We start from the raw sequence: 22,760 nt of genomic DNA, 5'->3' as shown, positions 1-22,760 counted from the left end.
GGTCAGTCATTAACTCACCTTTTTCTGGTCCTCCAAGCCATGCAGCACAGGTTTCTTCCTTGAATGCTGCTGTGGACTCGCCTCTGCTCCTGCCTCCATCTTCCCATAAGTGATGCTCCCAGCAGCTTAATATCCTTTTTGGGTAATACCTGCTCGAAGTATTTCAGTCCCCTTCCCACGGGGTCCGGGTATGGTGCATGAATGTCTATCGAAAATGAGGGAAAACTGTCCGTCGTTCAATACTACCCAATCTTTTGGGGGATCCGACCTCAGTCACATGCTGTGTCTCAAACGTGTAATTCCTTGAGAGTTTTGCTTTGGTCAAAAGAGACTGGCCTGAAAAGAGCATCAGGGCAGAGAAGGCGAGAAGATAACCTCACTGGTTATCTCGTCCGACAACACCATCATGATCCATTGTAGTGCTCCACAATCAGTCACTAGAAAGTACATGAGGGCTGGTTTCCATGTCTGTGTCGCAAAAAAGAGAAAAATTCAAGTTTACAGGAAACGTCCATCTGAACAAAAAAGCTAAAAAATAAATACATGATAACGTCCAGGGGTCACTCACAGGTCAGAGGTCAAGTGTGGTGTCCTGACAGAAAAAAAACAAAGAAATGTTGATATTGAAGCATTATAGAAATGGATTTGATGTGTAATAGAATAATAATAATAATCAAATAATAATTGTATTATTTATATAAATCATTTTAGCTACTGGCAACAAATACAAGGATAATCCAACAATGCATTAATCCACCTCTATGCATGTCATGACCAAATCCTGTCGACTTATTATTTTTTATCCTTTAACAAGCAGTGGTTTTTAAAATGGGAAACAAAAAATGATCATGATATACAATATATATATATATACTCATATATATTTTTTTACTTTATATTTGTACACAACCAATAATAAATACATTTTAATTGTGTAACCTGCAATAGTTCATAGATTACTCTCTAATCAAACTAATTATAGTCAAATTATTATTATTATGGAAATAAATGAGAACCTCTAATTGCTAATTGCTCCAGGTGTTAGATTTTTCACCGACACGCCTATTAACAACATACTGGTCCACTTTGTGTCAGTTACAAACGTGTTATATCGTGCCATGCAGTACAGGTAGATTTAAGTTTTCAACAAACAAACAACTCAAAGGTTGTGATATGGAACAAATTGCTTGCTGAAGGTTTGAGCTGCAGCATCATCATCATCCCTGCAGGGAAACCTGCGACCAGCTTTCTGGAAACTATTCTTAATTCATAGACTAAACCAACTACGTGGAGACAAAAACATTAGAGAGACGTTTCTGAGATTTAATTAAAAAAATTGTGCTCACCTCATATTTCTCCGTTTCTTTCCTTCTCCTCCTTTCCTTCTGCCTCTCGCGTGGTGCTGTCCGCTTCTCTGCCTCTGTGGATGAGAGCGTTAAGTAGTCACGGCTGCGACACCCAGCTCCGCCCACACCAGACCCCGCCCACATCCAATGCAACAGCTCCGCCTATATTCTGTGCGTCGCTGTGCTGTGTTCATGACAACTGGGAATTTTGGAAGCTTGCTTCATTTATGACACGACAAACTGTCACATTTTTATTTGAATTAACAGACATGCTACAACAATGAACATTTTAAACATATATTTGTTTGCTTGTCATATTGTTGTTTTTGGAACACTTTTTCATTAAGGGAATGGATAATAGATATATACATACATGTATATATATATATATATATATATATATATATATATATATACATATAACATATATATACACACATATATATATATTTACACACACATATATATATATATATATATATATATATATATATATATATATATAATAAATAATGAATAGAAAAGACACGGAAAAAACGAATTGTGTTCTAAATAATTGTAAAAAAAAAAAAAAGCCAACATTTTGTGTGAATCATAGTACTTACCCCCTCATACAAAAAAATAATACATAAAATGGAACTAAACTGTTAATCAGCCCAGTTGCTTTTAATAAACTAAATATACTTCCTACTCTGTTCAAGGACATGCCTAAAACTCAGCTCCTCCTCGTCTCCTGATGTCTCTCTTCATATGATCACATAGTCCTGTAGGATGTTTGTTTATTAAATGAAGTGTTTTGTTAACTTTGTTGATGAGTCAGATAAATCTGGGGTAACCATTAGTAAAATATATAGACATAAAAAAAACACTTTATTTTCTGACCTTGGAATATGCAAAGTGTGTCTGCATATATCACCATTTTTTTAACCACGTTAAATCAATTAAGAACTCATTCCCTAAATGAAAATGTGACAGTCCAACAGTGGGCTACAAATATGACAAGCCAGGAAAAAATAAGTCATAATGTGTATTGGACAAAAGGAGGTGTATTGCTATCACTTTAAACAAACTTAATGCTCATACAACAAATAGGTTTAAAATAACAATTTCATGTCTATATTTTAATAAAGAAACTAATATGTTTAAATTATGATTCTTGTTGTAAAAAATATGTTCAAAATAATAATTGTATAGCAAGTCTATATATTAAAAAAGGGAACAAACATATTTATAAAATGTTCCTTTGAAAGCAAGCTTCCAAAATTCCGAGTTGTCATGAACACAGCACAGCGACGTACTGAACGAAGGTAGAGCTGTTGCATTGGATGTGGGCGGGGTTGGATGTGGGCGGAGCCGGATGTGCTGCACGTCACAGCAGGCTCTCTCTTGCATCCGTAACATTACGTCACTGGATGCTTGCGTTCTCTCCCAGCATCCTTGAAGGTGCCTGTCGGTTTCCATGGTGATTTGCCAGTAAGCGGAGCTCTACTGCCACCCCGCGCCCAAACAAAGACATAACAACGTGTAATGACCAAATCAAATTTATATTGAAAAAGGCCTCAATGACTCACCTCCCTTTTGATATGTCGACGCTAACACTAACACATTATTGAATCACTCCTGTTATGTTATTTAATAATCAGAGTTTTCACTCTAAACCAAATACAAATGCTAATTTTTGGGTGAAGGAAAAATGGTGATTTATGGTCTTTCTCTGCACAAACAGCACAGTTTGTTTACATTTTAAATCACATGGGGCCTGAATGTATATTGCCATGGGCAGGTTATTGGCTTTAGAGTGACTGCTAAACACAAAGGACTATACCCACACACCACCTCTATGCATGAATAATAGCCTGCCTGGCCTCAGCCTCTCACTGGACTTGTGTTGTTTGTTTGTTTTTATATTCTATCCACATGTGCAATTCATCAAATTACAAAAGCTCAGTGACATGTTGTTCAACAAAGGACATTTACAGACCCAGGGGGAAATAATTGCCCTCCTCTAAAACCCCTCTGACCCTCCCACCTTCATCTCCATCTCCTCTAAAAATGTATTTGGCCACTAATTATCAAGTAATTCAAAGTTTACTGCAAACGGAGCAAATTCTTTCATCAAAACAATTGTGTTAATTAGTTATGTAACGTGGAGAGCGAACCACATCTGTGCATGTGAGTGTGATGGATGATTCACAGCTGTTCTTATATTGCTTTCCAAACACCAAAAGCAGTTTTGGTTCTGTTTTATTACCAAAGAAACATGGGTCTATATATATATATATATACATATATATATATATATATGTATATATATATACTGCAAAATATTGTGCCCAAAATATAACAACGTATTATTTTAATGAATACTTTATGTTACACTGATAGCTGTGAATTAAATCTGACTGTTATATTGATATAGATGAGGCAGACGTTGATATAATGTATTCTGATTGCAGAATTTTTATTTAAACTATTTTCAAAAAACCTGGTCTGGGTACACCAGTTAACTGCCAACATATCTATTTTATTATCAAGTCCTAAGATCTTCTTATTTAATCTAAACTACATATACAAACTTATTCTAATAAAATAATAAAAAATAATGTGAATACTATATCTGTCCTAACACAAACATAAGAATAGTAAAATGTACACAAGACCATAAGAAATACAATAACAACAACCTTCAACACAGAACACAAACAGATCAGTGACAACATACATGACCAGGGTGTGTAAAGTCCTCCATACTGAGATACTGAGATACTGAGAAATGCCAGGGATTACAATATTCTGGACTTTGGAATTCAGGGCTTCGTTTGAGTGATTTTCCATGTCTTTCTAGACCCAACCAAGAGCTTTTATTGACACTGGTATTATTACACTAAAAGGGATACTATAAAAATATCTCCGACCAGAAAAGTTGAAGTCACTTTTTTTTAATAACATTACTCAAGTAATACTGTACTTGAGTATCAAAAGTGGAGCTACAAATCGTTACCCATCTTATGCAAGCAATTTGGCTTAGCTGTGGGCTTTTGTTAAGTTTTCTCCTGCTATGCTAAGCTGTAACACACCGCGGCACGCGCACAGCACATTTGCTAGTGGTGCTCGATAAATTCTCACCGGGGAGCACAGGTGGCCTACTTTAGTTCCGTGTTGTAGTTCTGTTATCGCATCCTCAAAAATCAAAAACATTTCAAAGCGAGACTGAAGTTTATGCATGTGTTAAATAAAAGTAATGTTAATAGATTTTTTAAGACCTTTCAAAATTGTATTTAAACCCTTTTATTAGATTTTAGGAGAATTTTGGACATTTTAAGGCCTTAAATTCAAATTATTGGATTTAAAACTTTTGAAGATTTTTTCAGACCCTGCGGACACCCTGGATCTAAACCAGAGGTGTCAAACTCAGTTTTGTTCAGGGGCCACATGCAGCACAATTTGATCTCAAATGGGCCGGATCAATAAAATAATAGCATAATAACATATGAATAATAAGAACTCAGTGTTTTTTTCCCTTTAGTTTTACATTTAATGAAGTATGTTTTTGACAAAATATGAGAAAAAATAACTGCAATTTCAATAATATTATCCCTAAATTTACCATTTACACATCACACAGGTAGTTTCAACAACAAACTAATCCTGCGGGCCGGATCATTCCCTCTGGCGGGCCGGTTCTGGCACACGGGCCGTATGTTTGACACCCCTGATCTAAACTGATCTAAAGATAAACGCCAAGTCATTCCCAAACTGAAAAACAACATGATTCGAACAGCCTGATTACACTTTGAAACAGGTATATACATACTGTTGAATTCAGACAAACATTGCATCGCATTTAACTGACTTTGAGATATTTAAGATTACTCAAGTACATTTTAGATCAGAAAATTACAGTACAGTATTACTAATGTAAAATGACTCGAACTTCTACAAAAGTCATTTTTAAGTATCCCTTTGAGAAACAATCATGTTCTCAGTTAAAGTGCGTTAGTGGGCAACTTCCGGTATTACTACGTGTCATGTTATGTATGCTGTGGTGAGTGCGTGTGCGCGTGACTTGAGCCCGCCTCTTTCTTTCCCTCTCGCGCTTCATACAGGAAGTACCGGTTTTGCGTTTGGGATGATGATGACGTCACTATCGTGTTTAAACTGGGCGGGTCAAACACAAATGGACTCGTCTCTTTTACTGAGAAAACTTTGCTCTTCTACTACTGTAAAGTTGACCAGCAGCACACAGACGTCTGCGCTCATGAAAACAATATTAATCTGACATCTTTATTATGAACGTATGATACTTTTTCGAACTATTCTGATCTAGTGTTTAAAAACACATGGACTGTAATCCGGACTGTAACTTTACCGGGAAGATTCCTTCGAGCAAAGCTTATTTGATGGATTTGGGGTAAGTCTAAACACATTTGTGAATACGGGTGCGCATTTCCTTTCATAATTTAGCGAGTGTTTGGTCAAAGCAGTGGTTTCTGGTGTCGCTGTGTTGCCGTTGCCGCCTCCTCGCTGTAAACCGAGTAACATTAAAGCCACGTAGCCTTAGCGGTTGCTATTGTTAATGTAAAAATGTGAAGGAAAAGCCGTCGATTTGTCGGTAGTTTCCGGACTGTCCGGTTTTTGTGCTAATGTTCGCTTCTCAACCCTCTGAGGCGCTCATTCATCCACGTAAACCGTGGTTCAAATCGGTTGCGCGGAACATGTGTGTGTGTGTGTGTGTGTGTGTGTGTGTCGCTGTTGACACTTTAATGTAGTTGGAAATTTAATCACTTGGAAGTTTAAAAGTAAACCACTGATGTTTTTACCGTACAGACATTCCGCGCCAAGGATTTCAAAAACAGTATACCTGCGCGGGACAGCCTTCACTTCCTCTGCGCCGCCTCGCGCCGCGGCCCCATTGGCTGCTTCTCAATAAAGGGGCGGGACCACCGTGTCCGTTCTGCCCGATGATTGGAAGGAGCGCACGTCAGTAACCGCCAATAAGTCCTTGGCCTGTTTGTACGATATTAACAACACTTTTGATCACTTTTGCAACATAAATAGTCAATAAATCAGTGTTTTATTTAACTCAATTTTGTCACTCTGGTGTTTAAAAATATTTATTGTACAAATGTGGCGCACAGAAGGCGGTAAATCTTTACATCAACGAAAATTCGGCCGGGATAATTACTTAGTAATGTGTGTTAGCTTAGAAATCACAGATATATTGACAGACAGGGCTGTTTGTGTTAGCAACTTGCTATCAGACACATAAGAAAAAAACACTACATGCATGGAATATATTCGTATAGATCTAAATATAGATAAAACTATTTAATATGAATAAGGTATAAAAGAAGACATGCATATAATAGCACACCTAGAAAAAGGAGTGGAATATCAGAATGCAATATAAATGATACCGTTACAATCTGACCCTATTGTAACATAACACAGGGGGAATACAAGAAAAATGAATAAATACAAAAAGTAAACAAAGTTTATTTAACACGTGTAATGAAAGGTTGTACTGATTCGGTACATAATAATATATAATGAATAGAAGAGTTTGATTAGAAGTCAGAAATAAGCTAAAACATACAATGGTAGCAGTAATGGTAATCACGGTCAATAAAATAATAGGAATGATCAGTAGAATCATAAAATAATATTAGTCAGGTTAAAGAGGTAGGTCTTCAATTCACTTTTGAAGTAGTACAGATCATTAAGTTCTTATTTCCATTCTTAGAGTTCTCCTGTGATGTAATAACACTACCTAATGTCTGCTGTATATTAGTACGTGCCACACAGAAACAAATAAAATGAAGCAGTTTGATTAAAACAAGACAATACTGTAAATGAGCTCATTAAAATGAATGAATATGTGGTATTTATTAACGGTTTGTTTTCTCCCTCTGATGACTAGGATGATGGCTTTATAATACCCCAGATTAAAAAAAAAAAAAAAAGAAGAAAATTCACGTGTGCTGTGTCAGTGGAGAATCATGGGTCCTCTAACCACACCTAAAAAAGGAAGGGAAGTGGGTTCTGTTGATCCCTGGACGCCGACATCGAACCTTAAGATGCTCATCAGTGCTGCTAGTCCTGACATCAGGAACCGAGAGAAGGAGCTATGCATGGACCACGGCAGACAGGAAGCTCTCGACTCCATACAGGTAGAAGAAAATCTAGCAATAACACATGGTATGTACTTTATGATAAAACACCCACCTCTTCTGTGTTATCATCCTACAGGACACTGAAAATGGAGAATCTGAGAAAATGAGCAGAAAAGAGAAGAGTCTGGGTTTACTCTGTCACAAGTTCCTCGCCCGATACCCAGATTATCCAAACCCAACCCTCAACAACGACATCTGCTTGGATGATGTGGCCACTGAACTCAGTATGTCCAATAATATCCATGTCCATCAACCTGAACTTTTAATGCCATTGAATCTGTCATTGCTTACTTTTTAACAAAGTGTCTTTAAATAATCTATTAATATATTTTAAGGGATATTACTAGACTATGAAGCTGTAACTGCAAAAACAGTCTGGTCTATATGGATAATACAGGGTCAAATTTCAGTTTGTGATGACAATAAAACACCGTTTGTCACTATTGGCCTTTTTCCACTATGGTCCCAGCTCGCCTCGGCACATTTTAGGTTGGTTTTCCACTACAAAAAAAGTAGAGAATCAACATGGGCGGAGTTATCAATGCACAGTCACTGGACTAAAATACAAAAATATTCAGTAAATAAGCAGAAAGTCAACGTCATAATCCAACATGGCAACACACGCTGTATCTAGGACGTCTTTAGCAGAGTTGTTCATTTTACCGTTTTGTTACGTAGTTCCTTTCTATCAACAAGTAATACACAACACGTCCTATAAACACACATAATGAACAACAGTAGAAATGGCATAAGTAAAGTACGTTGCCTAGCAACAGTAGTAAACAACAACGTAACAACACAAAGCGATCCCCATGTTTGTCAACGTCCTACGGCAAAACAATCATCTTTTTATAACGTGGTTACAACCTCCTTCCATGAATTTAAGGCCATTTGACTGACTGTGCAGGTTTGTACAAGCGGACCTTCTCGACCCGGGTTGGCACGCGCAGCATCCAACAAAGTTACAAAAATCCAGAGGTGTGCGCCCAATCGCCGCGACACCTCTAGGAGCTGACGTGCCCGGCCCAACAGAGGATGGTGTAATTTTTGTCGCACTCCCGGCACACTACGGCGATCATAAACCTAGCTTAACCCGTATATAGGATTGTTAAGTCTTTTTAACCGATCTAAATTTCGGCATCGTTAGGCTTGATTCACTCTGACCAATCAGTGGCCGGCCGTCTGGCGACGTCACGTATAGTAACCATAGGACCACCAACCATAGGAACCAGAGCAGGTACTAAAAAAGTACCTGGTAGCAGGTTCTATGCTATTGGAAACACAACATAACCGTGCCGAGGCGAGTCGAGCCAGTGGAAACGCACCACATGACCCACTGAGCTGCATCAGTCTGTTTTATTTGTTTGTTTTTCTTTTGTGTCCAGATGTGGAGCGCCGGCGCATCTACGACATCATGAATGTCCTGGAGAGTCTACACATGGTGAGCCGATCTGCGAAGAACCGGTACATATGGCATGGACGCTCCAAAATGGCTCAGACGCTAGCCATTTTGAAGCAGGTGGGCGAGGAGCACCGGTATGGTCAGCAGATGCAGCAGATCCAACGACTCCTCGACGTCGACGGTGAGGAGAAGGAGAACAGTGGGGCAGTGGATTTGGAGATCGAGGAGCAGGAACAGAAGGAGCTGTTCTTCGTGGAACTTCCAGGAGTAGAGTTCAAAGCAGGTGGGTCACAGAGGAGAAGTGAGTGGTAGTGTAGCTCCACTTTCTGTTACTATCCATGTTTTAATCTGATAATATCCTTGAAAAGACTGTTAGAATAGACATGGTTTGTTTTTCAGTGTCCACATAGGCTACCTAATGTCTGAGTCTATGTTGGCGGGAAACCCTAAAGCAGAAAGATAAACACTGTATACTTACACATTTGTTTAACCCATTAAGGCCTGAAGCGCCTGGAAAAAATGTCTCTAAAACCTGAGGTTCAATGGCTACTAAATGACTGATTTCTCAGCCTCAGTCAATGGTAGAAATGCAGCTAATGCTCTCCCGCCGTCAATGGGTTAATTATAACACCGTCAACACAAAGTTAATTCTTATCCCATGTTTTCCTAATGTTGCCAGATAACACAAAGTAAAAAGTAAAATGTCCTCTTTGTCCTTTCTAGCCTCCGTTAACAGTCGGAAGGACAAATCTCTGCGGGTGATGAGCCAGAAGTTCGTCATGCTCTTCCTAGTGTCTGATTCTCGTGTGGTCAGTCTGGACGTGGCTGCGAAGATCCTGATTGGCGAGGACCAGGACGCGGATCCAGACAAGAACAAGTTCAAGAGTGAGTACAGAAGATAAAGTAGTCGTGTTGTAGTCAAAACTGACTGCAGTACATGTCATTACTACTTTGTTTAGTGTACAACTTCACGGTTTAACGTCTCTTCCTTTTGGCGATTCCCGTGTTTGCAGCCAAAGTGCGCCGGCTCTATGACATTGCTAATGTGCTGCGAAGCCTCAAGCTCATTGAGAAAGTTCATGTGACGGACAAGAGAGGGAGGAAACCGGCATTTGAGTGGGTCGGTCCTGTAGAATTCCCACAGATTAAAGGTATCAACACACATCCTGAAGTTCATACAGTATTCCTCATAAAAAATGATTTCCGGAGTTTGACTTCGTCTTGCCAGCACTTGACCCAACATTGAACTCTCGTTTCAGACATGGAGAGTTTTACGTCCGAGTGCCCATCCAGGAAGAAACCTGTCCTGGAGTCACGCGCGTCTGTAGATAATTGTGCCAAAAAACTCTTTACGTCACATGGGGCCAAACGCAGTTTCACCCGACACCCGTCCCTCGTAAAGCTGGCAAAGAGCATTCAGGACGACCGACGCAAGATAAACTCGGCTCCGAGCAGTCCTGTCAAGAAGTCCTTCAGTGAGTACAGGAAACTTTTCTCTGGAAGCATAAGTTTAATATAACTGAACAACACTGGTGCTGCAGAGGACCAATTCATATTAAATGTTATATCAAGCAGTGGTGAATTACGGCTGTATCTGAATGGTCTGTGCAGCAGTGACTCAGTGTCCGATACCCAAGAGAGAGCAGAGGTTTTCAGCAGTGTTTTTGCTGAAAACCTAATCATTGCTCTCTCAGCCTGCAACTAACAATTTTCATAATGATTTAATCTGGTTTTGTCCACAAAATTAATCGGTTTTAATGATTCATTTGTAACGTGGAACAAAGAAACCTGAATATATTCACATTTAAAGAACAAGCTGAAAAGCAGAGAGCTTGTTTTAAAGCTCACATCCTGTTGCACATATATTTTGTTATTATGTTAGTTATGGAGGTCTACTAACATACATTAACTTGTTTTTATGGTCAAAAACCTCCTAGTTGCTGTAAACGAGCCGATAGAAATCCTCTTTTCTGACGGTGTTTCCCAGCCGCGAGACTTGAGACTCAAATCTGACACCCAGAAGACAGTCCCTTTTATGTCTTTGACCTGGAGTCAGACCCAGAGTCAGAAGACACTGTTGCTCGTGAAACACCTCCACAACGTACGTTATTCTTCTTCTGCGGTTCAATGTACGCAACCGGATGTGCCCGGACTAGTGCCTGGAGCAGGACGATCTGCTGTTCTGGAAAACCGGTGTTTACGTAACCGGACCAGGTTTTTTCAGAGATCTCGCTGAGCCCGAGATTACAATAAAACACAGCGTTCTCAGCAGTGGCTGAACTGTTTGTTTTGAACCTTCAGGGCTTCTTAAACAAGGTAATGACGCAGATACACACTAAAAAACAGCGCTAATTGGAACTTCAGGTCTAGGTCCGCTTTAATTATGTAAAAATGAATAATCAATCAAAAATAGTTGATGGTAGATCTTTTGTTTTTGTTCTTATTGAGTGTTTTACTGCAATTAGTTGTTGCTCATTACTACTTTTTTCCCTCTCCTCTCTTCCCTAGTTCTGTATTTGCCTCTGATCCCAACTGAGGACCTGTTGACCTTTCTTGTCAGATGATCAAAAGGGCATTAAATTAAATTAGAGTAAATATATTATTAAAATATGAGCTGATATGAAACCAGAAATGCTGGCGAACATCAGAAATCACAGCCTTTTGTAATTCATTCAATACATGCACACTAAAAAACTGATTATCGTTTTTTTGTAGTTGTCTGGTTATTAAAGTGCTCATTTAAACGGAATAAACTGATTTCATTATCAGTTTATTGCCATTATCGGTTTTTGAAAAACCTGTTCAACACACCTAGGTTTCTGTCAATAATCTGATTTCTTAGAGACATGTATACACTAGGGATGCACCGATCCACCTTTTTTCACTTCCGATCCGATCCCGATATCTGACTTTAGATAGCTGCCGATACTCCGATACTATTCCGATATGGATGCTCTGTTTGCTTTAATATTATTATCATTGTTTTTGTCATCATTTTGATTATAAGGCTTTAATAAACTCCTTTATACAGCCAAGTGTGATATGTACGACTTTTACAACGTTTACAGCGACTTTACAGACCCCTGGCGACACTCACACATACCCCCCCCCCCCCACACACACACACAGGAACGCATAGCAGCGCACACACGAACGTAGTCACAGACACACACACATAAACGGAGTCACAGACGAGCTGTGAATGTTCAATCTCCAAACACAACGCAATGCCGCCGTTTTAAATAAATAAATAGCGTCTCCGTGTTAATCATTGATTTCACCGGACATTTTGGCTGGGGATATTTTTTTTCGCCAGCTAAATTCACGTGACAACAGCCATAAACGGCATATATACCGGCTTACATGAACCCTGGCTTGGAGGAGTGTGATTTTCATTGTTTTTATGCCGCTGTCAGAACTGTTCTCCTCAGCGAGCAGGCGTTTAAAACGGTGACGGCTGGGATTACGTCGGCTCGGCTGCAGGTTGCGGCTGAACTTCCTGGTTAACTCCTGGTCAATCATGCTCGCCTGCTAGCTGGCTGTAAACTGTGGAATGGATTTCCTGAACGGAGTCGTGCATCATTACTCCTGTCTCATCGAGACACGCCTCAGTTCAGGAAACCCATTCCACTTTTTGCAGCCAGCTAACAGAGCATTCAGGGAATCACATGTGGAGACATTTCAGCAGACATACACACACAGACGGATCGGAAAGTTCCGATCCAACTGTACAGATTTCCGATCCGTCAATTACGTCTGTATCGGAACCCGATACTGGATCGGATCGGCCCCATCCCTAGTGTACACCTTAAATGGTTTATTCCAGTTACCCGATTATTGTCCGTAATCAGTTTATTATTGTGCATGTAAACACACTCATTGTTGACTAGGACTGAACAATTAATCAAAATTTTTATCGATATCGCAATATGGCATGCAATTTTTCAAGTCACAGGAGGCGCAAAATTTGTGTCAAAATATCATTTTAGACAAACTATATTGTCCTTTACATATTTCGTTCTACAGACTGAAGAGAACACATTAGTTTCTCACAGATCTGCACAAATATCACATGTTTTTTGAATGAAAATGAGAATAAGGATGTAAAAATGACCGTACCCTTTGATATCGCTAAAATTGCAATTGGAGTTCCTGTCAAAATAATCGCCATTAGATATTTATTCAAAATCATTCAGTCCTATTATCTACCACTTAATTCCCCACACAAGGCTCATGGTGGGGGGTTGGGGGCTGGATCAAATCCCAGCTGTCAGAGTACACAGGAATACACCCTGGAGAGGTGACCAGTCATTCAAGAGTATTCAATTCACTTTTGCACAATTTTCAAGGGTTGGAGGAACCTGGAGAACTCAGAGAAAACCCACATGCACACAGAAAGGTCCTTGGATTTAAACCTGTGACCTTCTTGCTGCGAGGCAACAGTGCAAGCCACTACACCCGCTACACGGCCCTGTCTTTGTAATGAACTGCTTGAATTGTTGCTCACGAGTGACACAAATCAGTGAATCCTCTAGAAAAGTTAGTTTCTCCTGAAACAGGCTAAGCAGAGGCAGAACTAGCTTCTTCTGGTGGTTTCTCATTGGTGGAAGTAGAAGCGTTCTCGTGATCTGGTGCTTTGTCACTAGGGAAGTGTCTCATAGTTATGAAAGAATGACTCAGAGCTTTGCTGGGTTTGACTCTTTTCTCCGGATCGACTTGCAGCATCTCTTTAAGGAGACTTATAAATGCCTGTGTGTCTTCGTAGCCAGCTGTAACTGGACGATTCCTCGTGATGTTATCGAGACTGGTCATGGACTTTGATGCTGTGTTGGTCACCAACTGGTGAACAGTAGACTCTTCACTGGACTTGTCGCTCCCTGAGCTTGAGGAGCTTGAGGAGGAGTTCAGGAAGCTCCCTGAGCTCAGGAAACAGCTGCACTCTGTTTTCAGTTTCCACGAGGAGCCGTTTTTGTTAAAATACTTTTCGGTATAAATTCCAGTATTGAGTAAGTGATGATCAGGCTGACCGTGCAGCTGAACAATATCAGCCATGTTCGCCAATATACATTTCCCTGAATACACGTTAGCCAACACATACACAGAGGCAATCAAAGAGCCAAGAGCCCACATGTCTACAGCCTCACTCAGAGGAAGACCAAGTAAGATTTCAGGCGCCCTGTGTTGAAGATCATGCAAGATATATCCAAGGTACAGTTCGGAGACATCTCGAGCCATACCGAAGTCCATCAGCTTCACTCTGAAGGGCTGCAGCTGATGATTGATCAACATTATGTTGTCTAAGCTGATGTCCGCATGTACCATTCTTGTGTTTTTTAAGGCATTGAGAGCCACCAGCATATCCTGTGCGATAACTTGAATCTCAGACAGATGCAGTGGCCTGTGGGAGCCCACAAGAAGGTCTCTGAGAGTCATGTCCAGCTTTTCAAATTCCAGAAAATAATGTCCTTGGAACTTAACGTGCCTGTGAAACCGAATCAAGCTGTTCTTATCTGGGTCAAGCGGCCTGAGTAGTTCAAGGTTTTCCACTTCTTCTTGCCCACACTCTTTAATCATTATAGCCTTTACAGCCACCATATCTTTGGTATCTGAACGTGAGCACAGAGACACGGATCCAAACGCCCCGCATCCAAGGAATTTCTTCACCGAATACCCACATGACTCCATAAGTGGAACAAAATCATCGAAATGATCGGATACATCCATTGTCTGCTATTGAATGACTGACTTTATGGCAGGCTGTACACTTTTGTTTGCCCCCACAGCTTTTCCCTTCAGATTTGGCGACAGCTGCGTCTATTGCCTTAGATAAGCATCGGAAGCCTTTGACATGTGGTGACCTAACGATGACATCAAACTGACTGATATTGTGTTGATCAAAGGCAGCTACTCCAAGTCATTGTCATGTCACCACTCTCACCCTCGCTGCTTTTCTCCTCTTCCACAAATGTGTGGTTGCCACAGTGTTCTGCTTTTTTCCTTATCCTTTTCCTCTATTTTATAGCTTTAATTAAAGTGATAGTTCGGAATTTTGGACATAATTTTCCAACTCAGTGTGATGGAGACGTCTGGAGACGTTTTCAAGAAATTTCATTTCTGGGCTGGTGCTATGGCTAGCGCAAGTCAATGGTCTGCTAGCATGGCATTAAAAACACTCATACTGACTCCACAGTGCACCCGAGGCAAATTAATTGTAACGGCAGACTATCGATGTACATATCTGTGTTGATAGAATAATATATGAAACACAGATATGCACATCGATAGTCTGCCGTTACAATTGATTTGCCTCGGGTGCACTGTGGAGTCGGTATGAGTGTTTTTAATTCCATGCTAACTTGTATCATTGACTTGCGCTAGCCATAGCACCAGCGAACTCAGCAACTAGAAGAACTGAATGAAATTTCTTGAAAACGTCTCCAGACGTCTCCATCACACCGGCTGAGTTGGAAAATAGGTCTTATGTTCAAAATTCCGAACTATCCCTTTAAGATAGGTAACCAACAGGGTTGGGAGTAAAGAGGACAATTAGTGAATGATTAAATACATTTCAGATTCCAGTTGCTATTAAATACCACCAACAACAAGGGCCAATTCCAATTCCTATCTTAACCCTCAAGCTCAACCCTTATCTTAACTGGCCCTCAAAACCAAGTGTTGTGGGTTATTTTGTCACATAGAAATGGGACACCCCTTAAATGCAGATACGTCTTCAGACTGTAGGGGGCAGAATAACATGAAAGCTGCGTCCAGTCTGTCAACTCCAAAGAAGAAGAAGAAGAACACATTTACATCACGATTATTTATTACGATCCATTTGTCAGTCAAGTTATTAGGTTGTCAGTTATAAGATGATACTCATACAAATACCACAACCACGGACATATTCAGCTGACAGTTACCACACACCACGGCTTATTGAAGGGTAAACGATCGCATGTGCGCGCCGGCTATTGACAAAAGATCGTAAAATAAAAAGAAATGTTGCGCAACAATGACGTCAGTAATCCATAATATGGGCCTAAACTAAGATAATACAATGGTTTCATCATTTTTATATGTCTATTAACAAAGAAAATACTTCATTTGTATCGCACTCGCTTCGCTGCTTTTGACGCCATCTTTCTTATGTGAAAACACGCAATGCATTCTGGGTAGCCCTTGCTCCCAAGGTGGTCTCGGAAAATCTCAATATCGAGGGCGATACAGCCCTTAAACTTGCCCTTCAACTTAATTTTTCTGAGAATCGGGACAGCACTTGCACTAGAGGGAGCGCATTTTTGAGATTGAGGGTTAAGCAAGGAATTGGAATTCACCCCAAATCTTTGTTGTTTTCCTCCACATCTTTATCTCACATGAAATTATTTATATTTACAATTAAACAACATTCTCAGTAAACATAGGATATTCTTTTGCTTATTAATTACTGTCTTGAGTTGCTCTGCTACAAATATGAATGGTACCCAGCCCTATGTGTATGTTGTGAAAGGTGAGATGATACCAACAATGCATATTTTCCTCTCTTTTATAAAGGTGATTCATCAAACACTGATTTTCCAAACAAAATGGCCCAACTTGCTGCCATTTGTAAGATTCAGCTTGACCAGGAGTCTGTGTAAGTTTGGTTCTATTCATTATGCATGAATTATTCAGCTTAATCAGTCTGACTATTAAAGAAGTCTGGCTCAGAAGAAAGTTTTAAAAAAATGATTACATAAAGTTCATCTTATCCACTGATACTGTACTGTAATTAAATGATTATCTTTAAAGGGGACATATTATGCAAAATCAACTTTTAAATCATTTTAATACTTATATTTGGGACTCTAGAGGACCTATGAATAGGCAAAGTGTGAAAAAAGATGACTTGGTCGTGTTTTTGTGGTCCTCCTCAGTCTAAGCACAGGAGATAAAACACACAATGTTGATTTCCGCACTTATTGCTACGTCATAATGAGACATTCCTGGAGTTCCGCGGAAGTCCACAAAGTGTTCTATTCTTGGCTGCACAGTGCAGCACAGAGTTCTACACAAACTTCCAGTGTATACAGTTCATATTTGACGGCAATGTGTCGGCTAGAGTCGGCAAATGATCACTTTTCCAAATGCTAACTGCTGTTAGCTGCCGGAGCCTCAGTGATGCTGACGTATTTTCCTGTGTCTCATTTGCATTTAAAGAGACAGACACTCAAAAGCGAGCGTTCTGAACAGGGCTGTTTTGGTGATTGAACTGCTGTGGTGCTTCATCCTTAAGGTATTTTGACCAAAGCATGTCACAGACATGTTCATTAGGACACCAGGGAACTAGGTTAACTTGTAGAAATAAGGTGTAATATGTCTATTTTAAGACGAACGAAAAATGCTGTTGTTAAATCAAACTCATGCTTCTGTTTCAGGACTAAGCCTAATGATTCAAAACCTGCTCCCACTGAAGTGGGTACAAAAGCCTCTAATTCAGTAGAACTGCTTCAGACACCGTTACGAACTCCAACCCAGGGTTCCACAGACAACACTACTGTCCACCTCACCCCACACACTCAACTGGCAACCCAGCCCGCAGGCTCTGTGGCTTACTTCCCTGCACAGTGTTCACCCTTGATTCCTGTCCTGTTACCTCAGCAGTGTGGTAGCGTTCCCTACGCCGTTTACCTGCAACCTTCCCTCAGGACAAACTCTCTGGTCAAGCCGCAGCCGACCAGCCTCGCCGTGCGCTCCATGACCTTTGAGGATAAGACTGGGCAGAGCCCGACGAGCAAGGCTGCCATCAAGGAATTGCACGTCAGCCCCTTCATGTTTAAGCGGCTACGTTCAGATTGTGCCTCAGAAAGCAGCCCCTCCAAAACCAAGAGGACTGACCCCAACTTCAAGGTGAAAAATAAGCCCAATTTCAACCATTTTCCTTGTTCTTAAATATAATGTTTGGCTCCTGCTGCCAAGTTTATATCAGTTTGATAACTAAAAACCTACATTTCTGCAGTGCATTAAACACTTCAGAAAATACAACCTCACATTGTATCGTGTTAAGTAGAGCTGCAACTAACAATTATTTTCATAGGACACTTCTCCAAAGCTCTGCGAGATCCTCCAGGCTCGTCTTAAGGCCCATCGCAGCCACCCACTCTCCTGCCGGCCCTCGCCACGTGCCCTCCACCTTGACCCAGAGTTTGCGAACACACCCGGTGGTGCCGTGGCCAATCACGCACTAGAGCAGAGCTTGGAGACGTTCATGGACAGAGAAGACAAGGCGGTCAACTCCGACAGTGAGGCAGGATTGACGCCAGTCAGAGCCGTGCCCCTCACATCTGGACAGCTGCACGCTGAGGTAAATGCACAACCGTGCTGCCGTCCGTGATAATCCTGGTACTTCTGATAGTAGGCTATGTGTGACATTTTTCTTCTCTCCCAATCCAGACTTTAGTGCCAGCTGGATACCTGATCCCAATCTCCCAACAGTCGCTCATCAGCTATAAGGAATCTAAAAGTTCAGTGGGAGAAAGTAACAAAGCCTCAACTCCCACTTACAACATTTACCAAACACCAATTGCAGGTAAATACGGCAACAAATTGTTATTATTAAATCTACACTGCCGTTCAAAAGTAAAAATGTCCTTATTTTTTAAGGAAAATCCATTTTTTTTCAACGAATATAACATTAAATGAATCATAAATAAACTCTCTACATTGTCAATGTGGTAAACGACTATTCTAGCTTCAAACGTCTGGTTGTTAATGGAATAAGTACATAGGTGTATAGAGGCCCATTTCCAGTGTTCTAATGGTACACTGTGTTTGCTAATAGCGTTAGAAGGCTATTGTCTATTAGAAAACCCTTGTGTAATTATGTTAGCACGGGCAAAAGAAGGGCAACATTTTAAACTATATGACCCCAAACTTTTGAACAATAGTGTACATTTTAAATGCTTTCATCAAATAAAATTAACTGAATCAATTAAATTTTTAAAATTCAATTGAATCTGTAAAATTAATAACATATATAACTGCAATTGTTCTTACATTTGCTCTGTGATTTAACAGGCTCCAGACTTGCTGCCTCAGCTCAGGAGATCACGCCCACTAGCCTCCGCCTTTACAAACCCGCTGCTGCTACCGACTCTCCACACAGCACCCAGCAGGCTCACCACCTCCACAGCCCCAGTCCTGCCATCTTCAACTTCACACTGCAGAACCTGGGTCTGATCTCTGGATCCAGTCCAGGAAACGCCTTTGCTGCCCCTCAGACACCGGAGCGCAGCAACGGCCTGGCCAGTCCACTGGCTCTGCAGCAGAGAGGCATGGTTTTCATCAAACCAGTGTCTCCTGTGCCTGTCCAACACTCTGTGTCTCCTCACCCAATGGCGCTGATCAGTTTACAACAGGTACAAATGAATGGTTCTTTTCAGACACTAACAATGTTTTGAATCCCTGAATTAAATTAGACACTTTTAGGTCACTAGTTATCACATGAGAACAGTGTTAACATTTTTCTCTCTCAATTTGCCAATCTTTGGATGTGTGTAATTTAAATACTGTAGTTATTCTTTACACATAACATCACCCATAGACTGCATGTAAAAATGGACATAGCCTTCAGAAGCTGGAGATTTGGGATTTGACAGCACATATGTTTTCGAAACTGGAAATGCACAGATGTTACCTGTAACCAGGTAGCTAATGGATAATACTAGAAGTCAATCACAGTCGTGACCACTACCGTTCAAAAGTTTGGGGTCACCTATACAATTTTGTTTGTTTTCCATTAAAAGTCACACTTTTATTCATCAAAAGAGTTGCAAAATGAATAGAAAATATAGTCAAGACATTGACAAGATTAGGAATAATTATTTTTATTCAAAATAAATAATTTTGCCCTTTCATCAACGAACCAGTTAAACCGTTTTCAGCTGTGCTAACATCATTGCACAAGGGTTTTCAAGGGTTTTCTAATCATCCAATAGCCTTCTAACACCATTAGCAAACACAATGTACCATTAGAACACTGGAAATGGGCCTCTATACACCGTTTGCAGCTAGAATAGTCGTTTACCACATTAACAATGTATAGAGTGTATTTATGATTAATTTAATGTAGTATTCATTGAAAAAAAAAGTTTTTTTAAGAAGCTAAAACAATCAGAAATCTTGTTTTAATAATGAAAAAAGCTTCAAACCGATAAATTGATTATCAAAATAGTTAACGATTAATTTTGGCATCGATAAATCGTTTTAGCTCTAATAGCCTATGCATCACTGTGATGATACTAACAAGTTGTCAAATTAAAATTATTGGAAAAAAAAGGTGAAGGAGAGAAGGACGCTGGAAACTTCATTCTACAGATCCGACTAAGTCTAAAGGTACATTATGTAATAAATCTAAAGCAACTGGCCATAAAAAAATTTAAAATTAAAACACATTAAAAAAAATATGTTGTCGAACGCAAAATCATGTTTTGGCATGTGGGGCCACCTACTGCCGTCTACCAATGATTGCAGTCAGTAGAGTCTCAGCTGCCGAGCAACCACGGGTTGCCAGTTACGTCTGAGCTACAACAGCGGAGAAAACAAAACCTAAAAGACCTCGGTATTTGAGTGTAGTAACCGTTTTTGGCCACATTCTTACATATGGCGCCCTTAAGCTGGTTTTATATTTTCCAAAATCCCTATTGATCATTTTGTCATATGAACACAACATAACTAGTATTTTTTAAAAGGACCAATTATTTTGACCATTTTGAATTTGCTGTATCAGAAACTTTAGACCTTTTTGTCCACAGTTTTCATGAGCACTGCTGGTTTGGAGTGATTTGTTCCCAAGAAAAATGTTTGTCGATGAGAGTAACATCTAGAAATAGTTATTTTACTCAGTGGACCCTGCACAGTTTTACTAACCGATCACTGTCTCTTGTCCAGCCTGTGATGACGACCCCCAAAGGGACTGCACTCCCCCACAGCTTCTTTCAGACACCAGTCCAGGTCCCCATCTCGCCTTTGGCCGCCATGGTAACCACAGGTGGACACGCTGCCACAAAAACAGTTTACATCCCTCAGAGAAAGCTGGACGTCGCCACTGAGGACTCCTAATGGTCCTGAAGGAAACCCACAGATGACTTTTAATTGTGTGTATGATTGTTGCGTTTGTGTGGTGGACGGGTGGGTGTTTTTGACATGTTACAAATATGCATTACCTCTGAACATTTCACAGCGGCCTCACTGCCTTCATCCTTATCACTGTCTGTTCTAAAAATAGTTGCCATGACTGCCAGACACTGGCTGTGACCCAGTGGACACATGGAAATCACATTTCTATCCAAGTTCATCAGATACTCATGAACACTATTGTCCTGCTAGTTGTGAAAAAGAAGGAGCAGAGTTAGTTTCCACATTTGCTTTTTTTGTTATATCTGCAATTTCAGGTGATTAAACACAAATTTCCTTCAAATTACCTAGAGTAATAATCTAAGAACATTTAATCCCAGTGTGATAGAGTATTTTTAGCTGAAATACAAGTTTGATTTGAAACAAATTGATCATTTTGTGGCTAAGTAAAACCGAACAAACTTACTTTTGCACATTGTACATGTTAACTGTTGCCTCCTTTAAAAAAAAACATTTAGTTGTTGAGAATATGTGAATATCTGTGATTCATTTTGAGACTAAACAGTTTGGTAAGTTTAATTTATAAGAAAAAATAATTTACTAAATGTAAAAATGCTAAATAAATTTTAATCTTTCTTTTCTAAGAACCTTGTTCATGTCTCCTTTTCTTTTGGTCGACAGACTTTCAGTACATCCTTTTTAATGCACTGAAAGTTGGTATTGATATGACATGGACTGACATCTAATTATTATTTTAACATTAAGAAAAATGTGCTGCAAATATCACAACACAACGGATCTCTCTACAGTAAACTGGTCAAACAAGCCACGGTAAATGCATTGAAACGATCATGGATAAAGGGTAGATGTCTCGTCTGCTCTGCTGGCCAATAGAGTCTAACATCCACACTGCCATCTTGCCACAGTCAGCTCGCTCACCCGTAATGTGTTGTAGTACATGGACTTTAATTAAATTACCATAACTTGCTCAATTTTCTACCGATTTCCAAACGGTTTGTTATAAACATCAGAGATGTAATTATGATTCTGCATATTTATGCAATTATTATTAATAATTATAGCATTAAACAACAGAAAGATGCAATGAATATTCACACACAAGTTATTTATGTTAAATCAATATGGGTTACTAAAACAGAATGGCATGAGATATATGTATATTTTTATAACAGAAATATTTTTAATATGAAATAATTTGAGTTATAACATGTTAAGTTTAAACAAGTAATCATTCAAATGATTGGATTTTATTAGTAATATTCTTTTATAAATGTAAAATAAATATAAATATAATAAAATAAATTTATTTGCAATAAAAAAGGTGCAAGATTTCCCTTTACCACACCAAAAACTGAAATTTATTTTAATTGTTATTGTAGTAGTTATAGTTATTGTGGTTCGTAAAACCTGGCTAGATAATGTAGCCTAGCAGTTATACACACGTAATCTGCACAATGAAGTCGTTTTTCCGAACATAAAAGCTGCAATTTCAACATGGTAAATCATCCAAAATTATAACATCGTTAGTAACGTTTGTAAGAAACCAAACCGTTCATAAATGCGTGAAGATTTCAGCGAGATAAGAGTATTTGCGTTCGTGCAGATCACTGACCTTACCTAGATTGACTGTGGCAAGATGGCCGCTCAACGGCAAGATGGACGTTCGACATTCCGCCGTAAGACCACATAGACATATAACAGTAGACG

At 39.7% G+C, this 22,760-nt stretch overlaps 1 protein-coding gene across 1 annotated transcript; it reads left to right on the top strand.

Annotated features, from left to right (window-relative positions):
• Nucleotides 1-7,345: 7,345 nt before the first annotated feature.
• Nucleotides 7,346-21,017, top strand: e2f8 (E2F transcription factor 8; the record flags this gene model as incomplete). Its single annotated transcript, XM_083900950.1, has 12 exons — nt 7,346-7,516; nt 7,596-7,743; nt 8,905-9,204; nt 9,645-9,806; nt 9,935-10,072; nt 10,181-10,396; nt 16,473-16,554; nt 17,336-17,807; nt 17,995-18,261; nt 18,351-18,486; nt 18,975-19,315; nt 20,847-21,017. 12 exons carry the CDS (start codon nt 7,346-7,348, stop codon nt 21,015-21,017), a joined length of 2,604 nt encoding a protein of 867 aa, XP_083757076.1.
• Between the last annotated feature and the right edge of the window lie 1,743 nt (nt 21,018-22,760).

This window comes from Microchirus variegatus, assembly GCF_963457635.1.
Source record: "Microchirus variegatus genome assembly, chromosome: 14".
In the NCBI taxonomy this organism is placed as follows: Eukaryota; Metazoa; Chordata; class Actinopteri; order Pleuronectiformes; family Soleidae; genus Microchirus; species Microchirus variegatus.
Note: the sequence above shows the minus strand (reverse complement) of the source record. Positions and strands in the feature narration are given on the sequence as shown.